At 41.5% G+C, this 16,377-nt stretch overlaps 1 protein-coding gene across 9 annotated transcripts in view; it reads right to left on the bottom strand.

Moving 5' to 3' along the window:
* The window catches only part of LOC112262029 (probable E3 ubiquitin-protein ligase RNF144A-A), a 90,926-nt gene that overhangs the window by 44,239 nt on the left and 30,310 nt on the right, over positions 1 to 16,377 (bottom strand). For 8 of the 9 annotated variants that reach the window (XR_002955269.2, XM_024437700.2, XM_024437694.2 and 5 more), the window contains one exon: positions 3,412 to 3,562. Coding sequence is in view for 8 of the 9 variants with exons in the window: in XM_024437700.2 (XP_024293468.1) it covers positions 3,412 to 3,546 (135 nt within the window). In the remaining variant the exon portion in view is untranslated. Of the gene's footprint in view, positions 1 to 3,411; positions 3,563 to 3,863; positions 4,113 to 16,377 lie in introns of those variants that run through there. The other variant, XM_024437699.2, reaches the window with a different exon arrangement.

The following is a 16,377-nucleotide window of genomic DNA, read 5'->3' on the forward strand; positions in this document are numbered from 1 at the left end:
CAGAGCTGGTGTAATTGAGTCAGGTTTGTAGGCCTCCTTGCTCACACACGCGCATTCAGTTCTGACCGCAAATTAACTATAGGATTGAGGTCAGGGCTTTGTGATGGCCACTCCAATAACTTGACTTTGTGGTCCTTAACTTCTCTAGGGTAGGGGGCAGCATTGGGAATTTTGGATGAAAAGCGTGCCCAAATTAAACTGCTTGCTACTCAGCCATAAAAGCTAGAATATGCATATATTAGTAGATTTGGATAAAAAAACACTGAAGTTTCTAAAACAGTTTGAATGATGTCTGAGTATAACAGAACCCACTTTGCCTGTGGCAGGAAAAAACCTGAGAAAAAATCCAACCAGGAAGTGGAAAATCTGAGGTTTGTAGTTTTGACTCTTGCCCTATCGAATACACAGTGTCTATGGGGTCATGTTGCACTTGCTAAGGCTTCCACTAGATGTCAACAGTCTTTAGAACGTTGTTTGAGGCTTCTACTGTGACTGGGGCCGAATGAGAGGGGAATGAGTCAGAGGTCTGCCAGCAGCCACGAGCTCAGTCTCGCGCATTCACGTGAGAGCAACCTGCGTTCCATTGCATTTCTGAAGACAAAGGAATTCTCCGGCTGGAACATGATTGAAGATTTGTTAAAAACATCCTAAAGATTGATTCTATACATCGTTTGACATGTTTCTACGGACTGTAATGGAACTCTTGGACTTTGTCTGCTCGTGCGTCATGAAGTTGATTTACTGGGCTGAACGCGCTAACAACAAGGAGGAATTTGGACATAAATGATGGACATTATCAAACATTTATTGTGGAACTGGGATTCCTGGGAGTGCATTCTGATGAAGATCAAAGGTAAGTGAATATTAATAATCATGATGCCATCTATTTTGTGAAGTGCACCAGTCCCTCCTGCAGCAAAGCACCCCCACAACATGATGTTGCCACCCCTGTGCTTCACGGTTGGGATGGTGTTCTTCGGCTTGCAAGCCTCCCCCTTTCTCCTCCAAACATAATGATGGTCATTATGGCCAAACAGTTCTATTTTTGTTTAATCAAACCAGAGACATTTCTCCAAAAAGTACGATCTTTGTCCCCATGTGCAGTTGCAAACCGTAGAGTTTTTATGGTGGCTTTGGAGCCGTGGCTTCTTCCTTGCTGAGCGGCCTTTCAGGTTATGTTGATATAGGACTCGTTTTACTGTGGATATAGATACTTTTGTACCCGTTTCCTCCAGCATCTTCACAAGGTCCTTTGCTGATGTTCTGGGATTGATATGCACTTTTCGTACCAAAGTATGTTTATGTCTAGGAGACAGAATGCGTCTCCTTCCAGAGCGGTATGACGGCTGCGTGGTCCCATGGTGTTTATACTTGCGTACTATTGTTTGTACAGATGAACGTGGTACCTTCAGGCTTTTGGAAAGTGCTCCCAAGGATGAACCAGACTTGTGGATGTCTACAATTCTTTTCTGAGGTCTTGGCTGATTCCTTTTGACTTCCCCATGCTGTCAAGCAAAGAGGCACTGAGTTTGAAGGTAGGCCTTGAAATACATTGTCACGCCCTGGTCTTAGTATTTTGTGTTTATATATTTATTTGGTCAGGCCAGGGTGTGACATGGGTTTATTTTGTGTTGTGTTTATATATGGGTTTTTTTTTCGTAGGTTTTGGGATTGTGGCTTAGTGGGGTGTTCTAGCAAAGTCTATGGTTGCCTGAGGCGGTTCTCAATCAGAGGCAGGTGATTCTCGTTGTCTCTGATTGGGAACCATATTTAGGAAGCCATATTCTTTGAGTGTTTCATGGGTGATTGTTCCTGTCTCAGTGTTTTGTATTTCACCAGATAGGCTGTATAGGTTTTCACGTTCCGTTTGTTGTTTTGTATTTCGTGCTTATTCGTTTATTAAACATGTATCTAACTTACCACGCTGCATTTTGGTCCGACTCTCTTTCGACGGAAGAAAACCTTAACATACATCCACAGGTACACCTCCAATTGACTCAAATTACGTCAATTAGCCGTATCAGAAGCTTCTAAAGCCATAATTTTCGAAGCTGTTTATAGGTCAACTTAGTGCATGTTAACTTCTGACCCACTGGAATTGTGATACAGTGAATTATAAGTGAAATAATCCGTTTGTAAACCATTTTTGAAAAATTACTTGTGTCATGCAAAGTAGATGTCCTAACCAACTTGCCAAAACTATAGTTTGTTAAAAATACATTTGTGGAGTGGTTGAAAAACAAGTTAATGACTCCAACCTAAGTGTATGTAAACTTCCGACTTCAACTGTAGGTATGCACGGTAGCTTTGACATCGGTTTTTAACATCACCATTAAACTTGACATCGATATGTTCACCGATATATCGTGCATCCCTAAGACAGCCAGACAGTTATTGTTTCCACTGTTCAAAAGTATAAATGATAGCGGACTGGTTTGAGAGATCCCCTACCAAACCATTACAGTACATTCAGTCTCTTGCTACTGAGTTTATATTCAATATGTCAATTACAGACAAAACACAATACATTTGATGTAGGCCCACTGATTGGAAGACACCTTAAGTCCTTAACTAAGATATTTGTTGCAGTTATTTACTTTTAATGCATAATTTTCTATTGTTCGGCAAACAAATTGTTTGTCATGTTTTGACTTTCTCTCACTCCAAAAATACTGAGGGGCGAGTCAAATGGCGGGATTAAAAAGAAGGGGATAACAGGGTTGGATGCTGCTGAATTTCTAAGCATCCTCGGGCTTTCACATGCTGGGAAAGTCGTGGCCCCAGCTTGTGGAGAGGTCAAAAGGCAATGTGCCTCTCCTCTGTGAATTCAAGCAACTGGACAGCAGTCCACAATGACTGTAGGATACATTTGTTAAGTTAAATTACGACCAGTATTGTATTTCTGTAGATACATTACAAACAAAATTGCAAGATCATGAAGGGAGTTGAGGTCTCATTGAGGTTTCAGTGTGAGACCCAGGTAGAGGAATACCATGGACTGACATGTATAGGAGTTGCTCACTCCTAGATCTAGGTATGCGATGCATGTGCTCACAACCTCCAGCCATGTAAGAATTCCTTTCACTTTGTTGACAGTTATATTGTTACATTGATCTATGCATTCAAAGGCAATGGTAAACACGGGATCTATATGGAAGAAACAATTGCATTAGTATTCACTGCAAGTACTTCACTATCCACATATTGAGGTAGAAAGCACATGACTTCTTAGGCATAACATCGTGGGTGAACAAACACTATTCTTCAGGACGTTAACATGTGCAACACGGATACGGCTCTTTCACAGAGGACATATTGACAAGGACGGTGTAAAACACAACACATACACACTACGGTGCACACAGGGGACATATTGACAAGATAGGGAACAGACGATTTAAGTGCACTCACCAGTGTACAGAAGACACATTGACACTGAGTGATGGTGGTCATCTGCTCCAGGGGAAACTCTCCAAGGCACAGTTTGCAGGAGACCAGCGGGTCCAGTGCCAGGTCCCAGGTGGGCCGATACCTGGCTGTGGTCATCTTGCCTGGCACAGAGCTGAGAGCAAGAGAGAGGAGCCCTGGTTAAAAACATTTCCTGAGATGAATCCGAGAATGTGATGCTCTTCCAGCTCTGCAACTGGTATTTTTAATGATTGGTTTACGACTCAGAATGGCTAATGTTTGTCATTTCACAGACAAAGGAAAACTGATATGAGATTCACAATGTGTGATTGAAGATAGCTCAGTAATAAGCATCTACATGATCTGTCCCCATGTCCCAGACATGCAGTTATTTGCTGTGTCATTCTGCATTGGTCAGAAAGGCAGTGTGACACCAGCTCGTTGCCTAAACGCACCTTGTCAGTAACAATCACTTCCCTTCTGGATGCTCTCAGACAGAATAAATACATCTCTAATCCTGCAGCGAGCGTCTTGTTGCTTTTTGCCCCGAGATAAAAGCAGTCGTAATAAAAGAACACTTTCCCTTCGCCGTCATCTCCTCTCTTCAATTTCTGAGAAAATGGTTTATTTTGAGCCTTCTCAACTCTGATTCTGACTGCCTTTCATCCACCCTGGCTGAGACCGGAGAGGAAGAGACAGCAGTCACTTAATGTCTCTGAGTGTTTACAGGAACTGCCCCAGTGCAGGAAATGTCAACACTGTCAAACTCTCCCATCGCTGCTAGGCAACTGGGGAGAGACGAGGGAGAAAAGGAGGGGCCGGGCATATACATAGTGCTCACTGCTCAGACAAGTGAAAGCTAACACAATAGCTTCCCTCTCAGAGACCAAAAAGTGGAAGGAGGCAGAAAGGATGAGTGGCTAGTTAACGAATGTAAAATGTACTGTGTCTGTAAAATGTATAAGCTGGAAGTAGAAGCCTAAGCGTTGTTGTCCATTAGTTTATTTCAATTAGGGGAGGGATGGTAGGGGGAAAATAAGAAAAACATATGGGGGATTTGAAATAATGCAGACAATTACATAGATAGAACCCACAATGTGCAATATTAAAGCTGATCTACCTCCTAAAAAAATCAAAAAGGAGGGGTTGCTATAGGGACCGAGAATGAGTCAATGCTGTCTACACATGCTGCAGGGAGAGAACATGTCCTGACCTGTGCTAAGGCTGCCAAGCTGACAACACACTGGCCAGTGTGAGTCGTTTATAGGAACAGTGTTGTTTGTCTGGTTGTGTCAAGGTCAACGTGCTGCATGGGGAGTCACCAAAACCACCCTGTGTCAAACAGACAGGTGAGAAGTCCTGGGAATCAGATGTGGTAAATTATTAATCTAGTGACAAAGCAACTGAAATGGGCACCTCCTGACTATTAAGTGATTCCCCTTGATTTGTGGACTCTGTCTTCCCTTCAGCTCTTCAGTGGAGGCAGGCAGGTTGAGGGGAAGCGAGAGAGGCAGAACGAGAGAGAGGGGGGAGAGGGAGCGAGAGGAGAGCCTCCTATCCATTAGTGTAGTACACTGGGCCTGCTTTCATCAGGCCAAGCAGTGGGAGGCTAGCCAAGAGCGCTAAAAGCCTGTCTACTCTACACCAATCAAACATGCCAAGACAAGACTCACTGGCTGCCGAGTGAAAACCTGCCAGGGCCAGCAATCACAGCAGCAAGTGGAATCACATTAGCACTATAGATCGCCATATGATTGTTGAAATGGTGTGTGCATTATACGGCTGTCTTTACGAGAGCCTCATTGAAGATGTTGTGATTTTTGTCCAACAGTAGTACAAGGTGGATAGACCGCCATAATACAGACCGTGTACACTATAAAGCTCCCTCTATGTATTGTGGATTGGTTAAGCTGGGGTAAATAAGAATCAAAGACAAATGAGAGATTCTCTAAGGCGAGCCAGAGGAGAGGAGAGAGCAAAGTTCTCATGACAAAAGGTGGTGCAACTCAAAAGGGTGCTCTCCCGTCGCTGCATTATTTACCAGGTGGTCCATTATCGCTCAGTGACACACACACACCAAATACATGATCTCGGCTCCCTGCTTTTAAAAATAGACCTACTGCATGTCTGGCACGACACATTACGGCAGCAATCAATATGCTGGAGGCCGTAAGTCAACGTGGTTAACCACGGCTACAGACAAGGAAGTTTGCATTCTTATCTTATAGATTAACTAACAAATAAGTGGAAGTGCCGGAATCTGGCCTTCCGGAGTTGCAGTCTAAGCTCCCGACAACATACAGGGTTAGAGCCTGTCAATAATAATACAAATATATGTAAATGGTGTCAGAAAACACTGTGTGTGTACACATTGTGTAGTATCCTGGGGGATTTGAGAGCAGTTCTAGCATTATATTGCTATAACTGCACAGAATGTATACATCCATCTATGAATGTACAACATTGAACTATTCCATAACACATTACGTGAGCAACCTAGATAGTGAAAGTGTACAGTAGAGAGTAGGGCTGTATAGAAAGTGGGGCAGTGGTACTTTGAGGAGCTAGCCAAGTAACTATAAATGGACATATCCTGTATACTACAGTATCTCTACATAATTCATCTTCCATCAGAGGAAATGGGTAATCTTCACATGTATAGTCCATGACCCAGACTATGATACGCAGAAATATACAGAGCATTCAGAAAGTATTCACACCCCTTGACTTTTTCCACATTTTGTTTTGTTACAGCCGGAATTTTAAAAAGATTACATGTATATTGTGCCACTGGCCTACACACTACCTCATAATGTCAAAGAACATTTAGAACATTTGACTAATTAAAAATGAAAATTTGAGATGTCTTGAGTCAAGAAGTATTCAACCCCTTTAAGGCAAGCCTAAGTAAAAAAAAAAATCTGAATAAATCACATAAGTTGCATGGACTCACTGTGTGCAAGTGTTTAATGATTTTTGAATGATTAACTCATCTACTGTATGTACCCCACACGTACAAATATCTGTAAGGTCCCTCAGTCGAGCAGTGAATTTCAAACAATGATTCAACCACAAAGACCAGGGAGGTTTTCCAAGGCCTCACAAAGAAGGGCACCTATTGGTAGATGGGTAAAAATAAAAAAGCAGACATTGAATATGGAGGCCACTGTGTTCTTGGGGACCTCCAATGCTGCAGACATTTGGTACCGTTACCCCAGATCTGTGCCTCAACACAACCCTGTCGTGCAGCGCTACGGACAATTCCTTCGACCTCATGGCATTGTTTTTTGCTCTGACATGGACTGTCAACTGTGGGACCTTATATAGACAGGTGTGTGCTCACGCCTTTCCAAATCATGTCCAATCAATAGAATTTACCACCGGTGGACTCCAAGCTCCAAGTTGTAGAAACATCAAGAATGATCAATGGAAACAGGATGCACCGGAGCTCAATTTAGTGTCTCATAGCAAAGGGTCTGAATACTCATGTAAATAAGGTATCAATTCATTTATATATTTGCAAACATTTCACTTTGTCATTATGGAGTATTGTGTGTAGATTGATAAGGACTTGTATTTATTTAATACATTTTAGAATAAGGCTGTAACGTAACAAAATGTGGAAAAGGGGAAGGGGTCTGAATACTTTCCGAAAGCACTGTAAGTATTGTGACAATATCATAGAGGTCCCTGGCAATTCCCAGTCCCACTCGTCATCAAAAAGGCCTAGACAAGCCTCCCTTCCCTCTCCCCGTCTGTCACTGCACCCTACCGCTCAAATGACACCATAGCCGAGCCCTGCATTAAATCGCTGTGATAAGCACTGCCATCACTCGTTAATATCAACATTCAACACCTCCTGGGCTACGATGCAGACAGAGACTCTGGTCAAGAACGGCTCTCATTTGTACCTGGTCTAGCAGCTCTCTCTGTAATTACATAATGTCATATCAAACTTGATTACGTAAGACCTATTTATAGTCTACCATGGCTCCTCTCGGAGCGGATGCACTCTACTAGGGATGGGCAAGGTTAAACGAATATTCGGATAGCCGAACAGACATTAGTGTTCGATTTTTTTTTAGGCCGATTTTAACAATGAAAAAAACTTTAAATTAAATGATCCTTGTGACATTTGAAATTCTTAATTTAATAAAACCAACTTTTGAATGTAGTTTTTATAACGTTGAGTTAAGCTACTGGTGCACATTTAGCCCTCTAGACGGCCTTGATATCGGTATGCTATTTCTCCCTACTTTAAATAGCAATTACAGATGCTCATCTAACAAGAGTTCCACAATACGACACAAATGCAAAAAGTCCCCAGAAAGTATTTTTTGTAACAGAATCAGTCCTATCATGGCAAAAATGTCTTCTTTTGCTGTTGCTACCAGAGAAAAAGCAATCAGAATGACGCAAATACACATGGTAGATGTTAACAGCGGACATTCTGCTAGCTATTTACTCTCAACCAATTAATTTTCTGACAAAATGTCTATTTGAATAGTAAACAACTGTCAAACGCCCATCCCTACAATCTGTTTTCCACACTCCAAAACACAGGTTCCCTTTTGTGAAGCAGCCAAACCATGAGTCGTCCTTGTGTGTTAGTGCAAAATGCAGGGGCTGTGATGGTGGACAGGGTTTACCTTTCTCAAAGAGACAAAAGCGCTGTCAGATAACTGATGACTTGTCCCTGGTCAATTCAACCTTTGAAAGTTTGAAAGCTTTTTTGAAGAAACAAAAATAGAAAGGGGAAAAAAATGGGTCAGAGATGTGATACAATTGCTGCTGGAAGTGCTTCCTACTAAAGTGAACACTGGAGCAATGCATGTAAGATGCATCTAATCCTGTGAGGAAAGCTGTCATTCTGAGGGGAGTGTTTCATTGACTTCCACTGCGGAGGGGATGGTGAAGAGGCAACTCAACGTTGGTGTGCATTCAGTCAGAAGAGAAATGAATGGCAGTTGAAATGGTTGGAACCATGGTGAAGACTTAACCTTCAGGGAAATGGTTTCACATAAATATTCCTACAGTGAAATCATAAGAAGTTTTTTTTAGCTCTCTATGCAAATGCAAAGCTCAAGGACCGTATCAATGAAGCACTAAGAAGACCAGAGAGGCTGACTGCTGAGTCAATCAAACCACATGCTGGTCAACCAAAAGCTGCCACACTAATCTCATTGAACGTTTAGCCTCCTTAAGCTTTCACTTACTGTAAGTTCCTCAAAATGACACACACAGACTGATCTTAACCTAATAGAAGTTCAAAAGTCCAAACCACAAATCAAAAGTTACAATGCTAATAGGCAAAGCTAGGTTAACCGACTAGGCTACCAGGGTAATTGAGGCTAAAAGGCTAGGCTAACAATCACAACACTATTTTGTTGTGTTGTGAGCACTCCTTGCTCTAGACAGGTAATTAAGAGAGGCTTCGGCACTCATTTGTGTCAAGTCCCCTCGGCGTCCAGTGTTTCCGTCACACCGTGGCCATCTGCCAATATCCTCAGTCTCCTGAGTCACCTGGTTTTTGGCAGCGCTGCCGTTTGTCACCTTATTGTGTAGCTCCCACTGGACATATGCTGTACGACAGACGGAGCACACGTATACCCCTGTTAGCAGTCAAGCCCTTCAAACAACAATGGCTGTGAACATTTTCAAATGACAAGTGTTTTTCCATTATTTACAAAACTGACATTGCCATAAAAAGGAACGTGCCCAACTGTAATGTCTTGGAATCATAAAGAACAAGATGAGAGCAGCATTGACAGATTGAAATAGAACAACTACTTCTCTGAGAGGCTGTCAGAGTATGACATCCTTGATGTTGCAAGCTAGACAGAGGACAAGTCAATGCTATTTCATTGTCTTAGCCAAGGAATGTTTTGTATGCAAGGATTTAAAAACATCCTAATCCCAAATGGAGACATCCCAGCTACATCACGAAGACCTGAGAAATGTTGCTTCATTTCTAGCCTGGGCGTACTACAAAAGAAAGGATGTAATCTTGTGTTTTCCCTCAACTACAATTAACCATAATACATTTTGACAGGAACTACCTACTGTAGGCTGCAAGCCTACTCACAAAGGAAATGAATTAACACAATATATTCACATATATGTTTACTAACCGTGCTAAATGCTGTCCACGCTTGCATTAGTTACTCAACACGAGCAGATGAAGAAGGAATATTCTCCTGATTGAGTTCATCAAATGGACCATAACCTAGAGGCCTCATTCTCATGCAGCCTGCATGTTTGGCCGTGTGCATGATAGTGTCCGTTCATGTGTGTGCGCCATACTGGTCTGAGGGCCAAGGGCCACCGGCCTGGTGGACTCAGCGTGGTGTCAAACAACTCCTAATCTCTCTCTGTGAAGGTCACCCCTGGCCCTGTGCCAAGAACACAATGATTCATTAACTTCTGGTTGCCATGGAAGTCATGCATTCACCGTTTCTGGATGAGTGGGAAACCGTGACTAGGAGCAGGTGAAAAGCACGTTGCAATGTGCGACAGTAACACTGACAGTATTGTTCTAAATATTTTCAGGTAAATCAAGAGTGATTACTCGATTTCTCTACCCATGTCCCCCCAACATGCACACACCAAAATGTTAGCTCAAGATTCACAATGGCACAAATGATTCAACACAACATTATGAAAGCAATAAGAAAATCCAAAGAATGGAACACTGTTGCTGCTAGTGACCCATGCAAATAAGTTCGTGCCAGGCCCGGCCGTTATCGAAACAAAATGCTGTGACTGAAAAGCTGCGTATTACGAATGTTTGCCTCACAGGTCACAAATTTAGAATGTAGGACATTGGTTTCCATTCCACCGTCACCAACGTTTCTGTGATATAGAGCCAGTGATCTCAGGAGGCCACACTTCTTCACCGCTCTCCAGTTCTCTTCTGCCCCAGCCAACTGACCTAAATTCATAACCCAGAGGGATCCAGAGGTCCTTTATTTGGGGCACACTCTTTCTTTCCCCTCACATCCCCTCTGAAGTGACATACCGAGTGTAGTGTAGTATAGTGAAGAGCGGGTCCGGACATTAAACAATTGGTTTTCTGTCCTTACAAGGAAAGGTTCACCCACTTTAAATGTTATTTTGTTTTTGTTTATCTCTGAGTGATCTTCTATCAATTCCCTGGGTCATTTCATGTTTATCTGAGTTATTGGCATTCAAGCAGGCAGAAAACCAGGCTGGTATGATGTAGCACTGTGATGAAGTCGCTCTCACTACACTGGAAGATAATAGGAATACAACTTTTAGATAAAAAAAAACCCCATCATAAACAGTTTTCAATACGAGGATGTATTCTCACGAATGAGAAACTGGATCATATTTTGCAGATATTCCTACCTCGAGAAATTTGCAATTGAACCTTTTTGGGATAGGGGGCAGCATTTTCACTTTTGGATGAAAAGTGTGCCCAGAGAGAACTGCCTCCTACTCTGTCCCAGACGCTAATATATGCATATTATTATTAGTATTGGATAGAAAACACTGAAGTTTCTAAAACTGTTTGAATGATGTCTGTGAGTATAACAGAACTCATATCGCAGGCGAAAACCTGAGAAAAATCCAACCAGGAAGTGGGAAATCTGAGGTTTGTAGTTTTTCAAAGCTTGGTCCTACCGAATACACAGTGTCTATGGGGTCAAGTTGCACTTCCTACGGCTTCCACTAGATGTCAACCGTCTTTAGAAACTTGTTTCAGGTTTCTGCTATAAAGGAGGGGGGAATGGGATCTGTTGACTCCAACATGGCGGATATTTCTTTGGCTGGATTGGGTTGAGGACCACTCAGATTATGCTTTTTCCATAAAATCTGACACAGCAGTTGCATTAAGGAGAAGTCTCTTTAATTCTGTGAATAACACTTGTATCTTTTATCAATGTTTATTATGAGTATTTCTGCAAAACCACCAGATGTTTTAGAATCAAAACCATAGAGAACACATTGCATTGTGGATTTTGTAGTCGACTTAAGCTGCAGATTTTCCATGTTTCTCACAGTTATTTGAAACTATATAATTAAAAGGAATGACTGGTTTTGGGTGGATTTCTTTCCTTTAATGCTGTGGAGGGACTGAACTGGATTATTAGTTAAGTGTGACAGTAAAGGTATATTTATTCAATGGCTGTACAGACAAACCACCCTCCAGATGTAGTTGTAGCTTTGATGGAAGAAGGGTAGACTAAGCTAAGTGTTGTGCTGTTTGGGATGGAGGCAGTCAGATAGGCTTCATGCCCGGGTAACTAGGACACAACCAGTCTCATGCCTACTGGGCACATCGCCATCCCTCTGCAGAGCAGTCATGGTGTCGTTTTCTCTATTCTCGAGACAAGGGGGAGGAGAGGAGGTGGTAATGAATGTTGCCGTAGGCCCCGGTCCAGTTTCAACACCTTGCTAAACCTCCTAAATGTGCCATTAGCCAAACGAGCCGAGGTTTAGGCAGCGCTCAATGACACAGCGTAAATATTCATGAGATTGTGGTGCTTAAAATAGGGCTCTGTAAATTCCTTTCAAATCCCCAAAAAGTTGAGGCAGGGACACGATGCATCTTCCATCAGTTGTGTCTGATTGAAATCCTTCTTGGTTTTGGTTTGCGGTGTGCGACCATGGCCCAAAATGAAATTTTCCCCATACCATGTTGCTTAATAAGTGCGCACTAGAGGTCGACCGATTAATCGGTGCCGATTTCAAGTTTTCATAACAATCGGAAATCTGAAATTTTGGACACCGATTTGGCAGATTTCTTCTTTTTTTTCACACCTTTATTTAACTAGGCAAGTCAGTTAAGAACACATTCTTATTTTCAATGACGGCCTAGGAACGGTGGGTTAACTGCCTTGTTCAGGGGAAGAACGACAGATTTTCACCTTGTCAGCTCTGGGATTCGATCTTGAAACCTTACAGTTAACTAGTCCAATGCTCTAAATACATTGCTCTCCACGAGGAGCCTGCCTGTTACGCGAATGCAGTAAGAAGCCAAGGTAAGTTGCTAGCTAGCATTAAACTTCTCATTAAAAAAAACAATCAAAATCACTAGTTAACTACACATGGTTGATGATATTACTAGTTTATCTAGCGTGTCCTGCGTTGCATATAATCAATGCAGTTCGCATTTGCGAAAAAGGACTGTCGTTGCTCCAATGTGTACCTAACCATAAACAATGTCTTTCTTAAAATCAATACACAGAAGAATATATTTCTAAACCTGCATATTTAGCTAAAAGAAATCCAGGTTAGTAGGCAATATTAACCAGGTGAAATTGTGTCACTTCTCTTGCGTTCATTGCACGCAGAGTCAGGGTATAGGCAACAGTTTGGGCCACCTGGCTCATTGCGGCAGGGCAGCCTAGTGGTTAGAGCGTTGGACTAGTAATCGGAAGGTTGCAAGTTCAAACCCCTGAGCTGACAAGGTACAAATCTGTCATTCTGCCCCTGAACAGGCAGTTAACCCACTGTTCCTATGCCGTCATTGAAAATAAGAATTTGTTCTTAACTGACTTGCCTAGTTAAATAAACTATAAAATATATATATTTTTTTTTAAATGCCAGATTTTTACATAATTATGACATAACATTGAAGGTTGTGCAATGTAACAAGAATATTTAGACTTAAGGATGCCACCCGTTAGATAAAATACGGAACAGTTCTGTATTTCACTGAAAGAATAAACGTCTGGTTTTCGAGATGATAGTTTCCGGATTCAACCATATTAATGACATAAGGCTTGCATTTCTGTGTGTTATGTTATAATATTATAATTAAGTCTATGATTTGATAGAGCAGTCTGAGCGATGGTAGGCAGCAGCAGGCTCGTAAGCATTAATTCAAACAGCACTTTTGTGCGTATTGCAGGTAGCTCTGCTGTTTATGACTTCAAGCCTATCAACTCCTGAGATTAGGCTGGTGTAAAGATGTGATGTGAAATGGCTCGCTAGAGTTTCAAACGTTACTCGCTCTGAGACTTGGAGTAGTTGTTCCCCTTGCTCTGCATGGGTAACGCTGCTTCGAGGGTGGCTGTTGTCATTGTGTTCCTGGTTCGAGCCCAGGTAGGAGTGAGGAGAGGTACGGATGCTATACTGTTACACTGGCAATACTAAAGGGCCTATAACATCCAATAGTCAAAGGTATATGAAATACAAAATGGTAGAGCGAGAAAGTCCTATAATAACTACAACCTAAAACTTCTTACCTGGGAATATTGAAGACTCGTGTTAAAAGGAACCACGAGCTTTCATGAATCGAGCAAGTAACTTAAACTTTAGCTTTCTTACGTGGCACATATTGCACTTTTACTTTCTTCTCCAACACTTTGTTTTTGCATTATTTAAACTAAATTGAACATGTTTCAGTATTTATTTGAGGCTAAATTGATTTCGACGTATTAAGTTAAAATAAGTGTTCATTCAGTATTTTTGTAATTGTCATTATTACAATTTTTTTTTAATCGTCCGATTAAATCGGTATCGGCTTTTTTTGTCCTCCAATAATCAGTATCGGTGTTGAAAAATCATAATCGACCTCTAGTATATGCAGCAGTTTGGGCCGCCTGGCTCGTTGCGAACTGTGTGAAGACTATTTCTTCCTAACAAAGACAGCCAACTGCGCCAAAAGGGGGATGATTTAACAAAAGCGCATTTGCAAAAAAAGCACAATCGTTGCACAACTGTACCGAACCATAAACATCAATGCCTTTCTTAAAATCAATACAGAGAAGTATATATTTTTAAACCTGCATATTTAGCTAAAATAAATCCAGGTTAGCAGGCAATATTAACCAGGTGAAATTGTGTCACTTCTCTTGCGTTCATTGCACGCAGAGTCAGGGTATATGCAACAGTTTTGGCAGCCTGGCTCATTGCGAACTAATTTGCCAGAATTTTACATAATGACATAACATTGAAGGTTGTACAATGTAACAGCAATATTTAGACTTATAATTAAGTCCATGAGCAGTCTTACTGAGTGATGGTAGGCACCAGCAGGCTCGTAAGCATTCATTCAAACAGCACTTTAGTGCGTTTTGCCAGCAGCTCGTTGCTGTGCTTCAAGCATTGCGCTGTTCAAGCCTATCAACTCCCGAGATTAGGCTGGTGTAACCGATGTGAAATGGCTAGACAGTTAGCGGGGTGCGCGCTAATAGCGTTTCAAACATCACTCTGAGACTTGGAGTAGTTGTTCCCCTTGCTCTGCAAGGGCTGTGGTTTGTATGGAGCGATGGGTAACAATGCTTTGAGGGTGTCTGTTGTCGATGTGTTCCTGGTTCGAGCCCAGGTAGGGGCGAGGAGAGGGACGGAAGCTATACTGTTACACTGGCAATACTAAAGTGCCTATAAGAACACATCCAATAGTCAAAGGTATATGAAATACAAATGGTAGAGAGAGAAATAGTCCTATAGATACTATATCAACTACAACCTAAAACCTCTTACCTTGGAATATTGAAGTCTCATGTTAAAAAGGAACCACCAGCTTTCATATGTTCTCATGTTCTGAGCAAGGCACTGAAACGTTAGCTTTCTTACATGGCACATATTGCACTTTTACTTTCTTCTCCAACACTTTGTTATTGCATTATTTAAACCAAATAACTAAAAAAAAAATATTTCCCCAAGTAAAAAAAAAAGAAAAAAAAAGCTGATTAATCGGTATTGGCTTTTTGTAGTCCTCCAATAAATCTGTATCGGCGTAGATTTAAAATTAAATATATATATTTTTTAGATTATTTTTAAAATCAGTCGACCTCTAGTGCGCACACCCTCAACTAGACGGACGTGTTACGGTCAGTAATATATATTTTTTTACTCATCCATACTGCTACGTCAACAACAGCCAGATTGACAACAGTGTTGTTGCCATATAGATATTTTGGATGCTGTACACCTACTAGTGCTGGTTTGAGAATTCCAAACAACTTCACACAGCCTTAGAGAGAATGACAACCACAGACCAAACAAAGGCTTGGGTTGTTCTGATTTTGAGAAGGATTTATTTTTTTAAATGTAAAAAAAAAAAAAATCTTAAAACTGAGCAGTAGACGTACTCCCCAGTGTCTTTGCACATATTGGTGTCTGAAGAAACGAGACGGAGTGTGCATGCCAATGTGCATATCCTTATTGACAGCTGCAGAGAGCAAGGGCCCAGGGTTGACTGTGCTGACAGTCTGTTGTCTCTCAATGCTCTACTTCTCAAAACAGCTCAAGCCACAATCACATCTATTTGCTCTGACAGAATAACTTTTTTTAAATGGGGTTTCCGTTCTTTTTATAGTACAAACTTTACATTTCACTGTAATGCCAGGAGACTTCTATGCATTGAAAAAGCTTTTCTTAAACACTCCACAATGATACATCATTACACACATACAGTATCAAAAGTTGACACCTACTCATTCCAGGGTTGTTCTTTATTTGTTCTATTTGCTAGATTGTAGAATAATAGTGAAGACATCAAACCATGTAGCAACCAAAAATGTGATAAACAAATAAAAATATATTTTATATTCTTCAAAGTAGCCTTGATGACAGCGTCGCACTCTTGGCCTTGAATTGTAAATAAATCACTGACAATGTCACCAGTAAGGCTTACAACGTCATACCTCCTCCTCCATGCTTCACGATGGGAACCACACATGCAGAGATCATCCGTTCACCTACTCTGTGTTTCATAAAGACACGGTGGTTGGAAGCAAAAATCTCACATTTGGACAGATTTCCACCGGTTTAATGTCCATTGCTCGTGTTGCTTCGCCCAAGCAACTCTCTTCTTCTTATTGGTGTCCTTTAGAAGTGGTTTGCAGCAATTCAACCATGAAGGCCTGATTCACAGAGTCTCCTCTGAACAGTTGATGTTGAGATGTGTCTGTTAATTGAACTCTGTGAAGCATTTATTTGGGCTGCAATCTGAGGTGCAGTTAACTATTTTATCCTCTGCAGCAGAGGTAACTC

This window comes from Oncorhynchus tshawytscha, linkage group LG11 (assembly GCF_018296145.1).
Source record: "Oncorhynchus tshawytscha isolate Ot180627B linkage group LG11, Otsh_v2.0, whole genome shotgun sequence".
Classification (NCBI taxonomy): domain Eukaryota; kingdom Metazoa; phylum Chordata; class Actinopteri; order Salmoniformes; family Salmonidae; genus Oncorhynchus; species Oncorhynchus tshawytscha.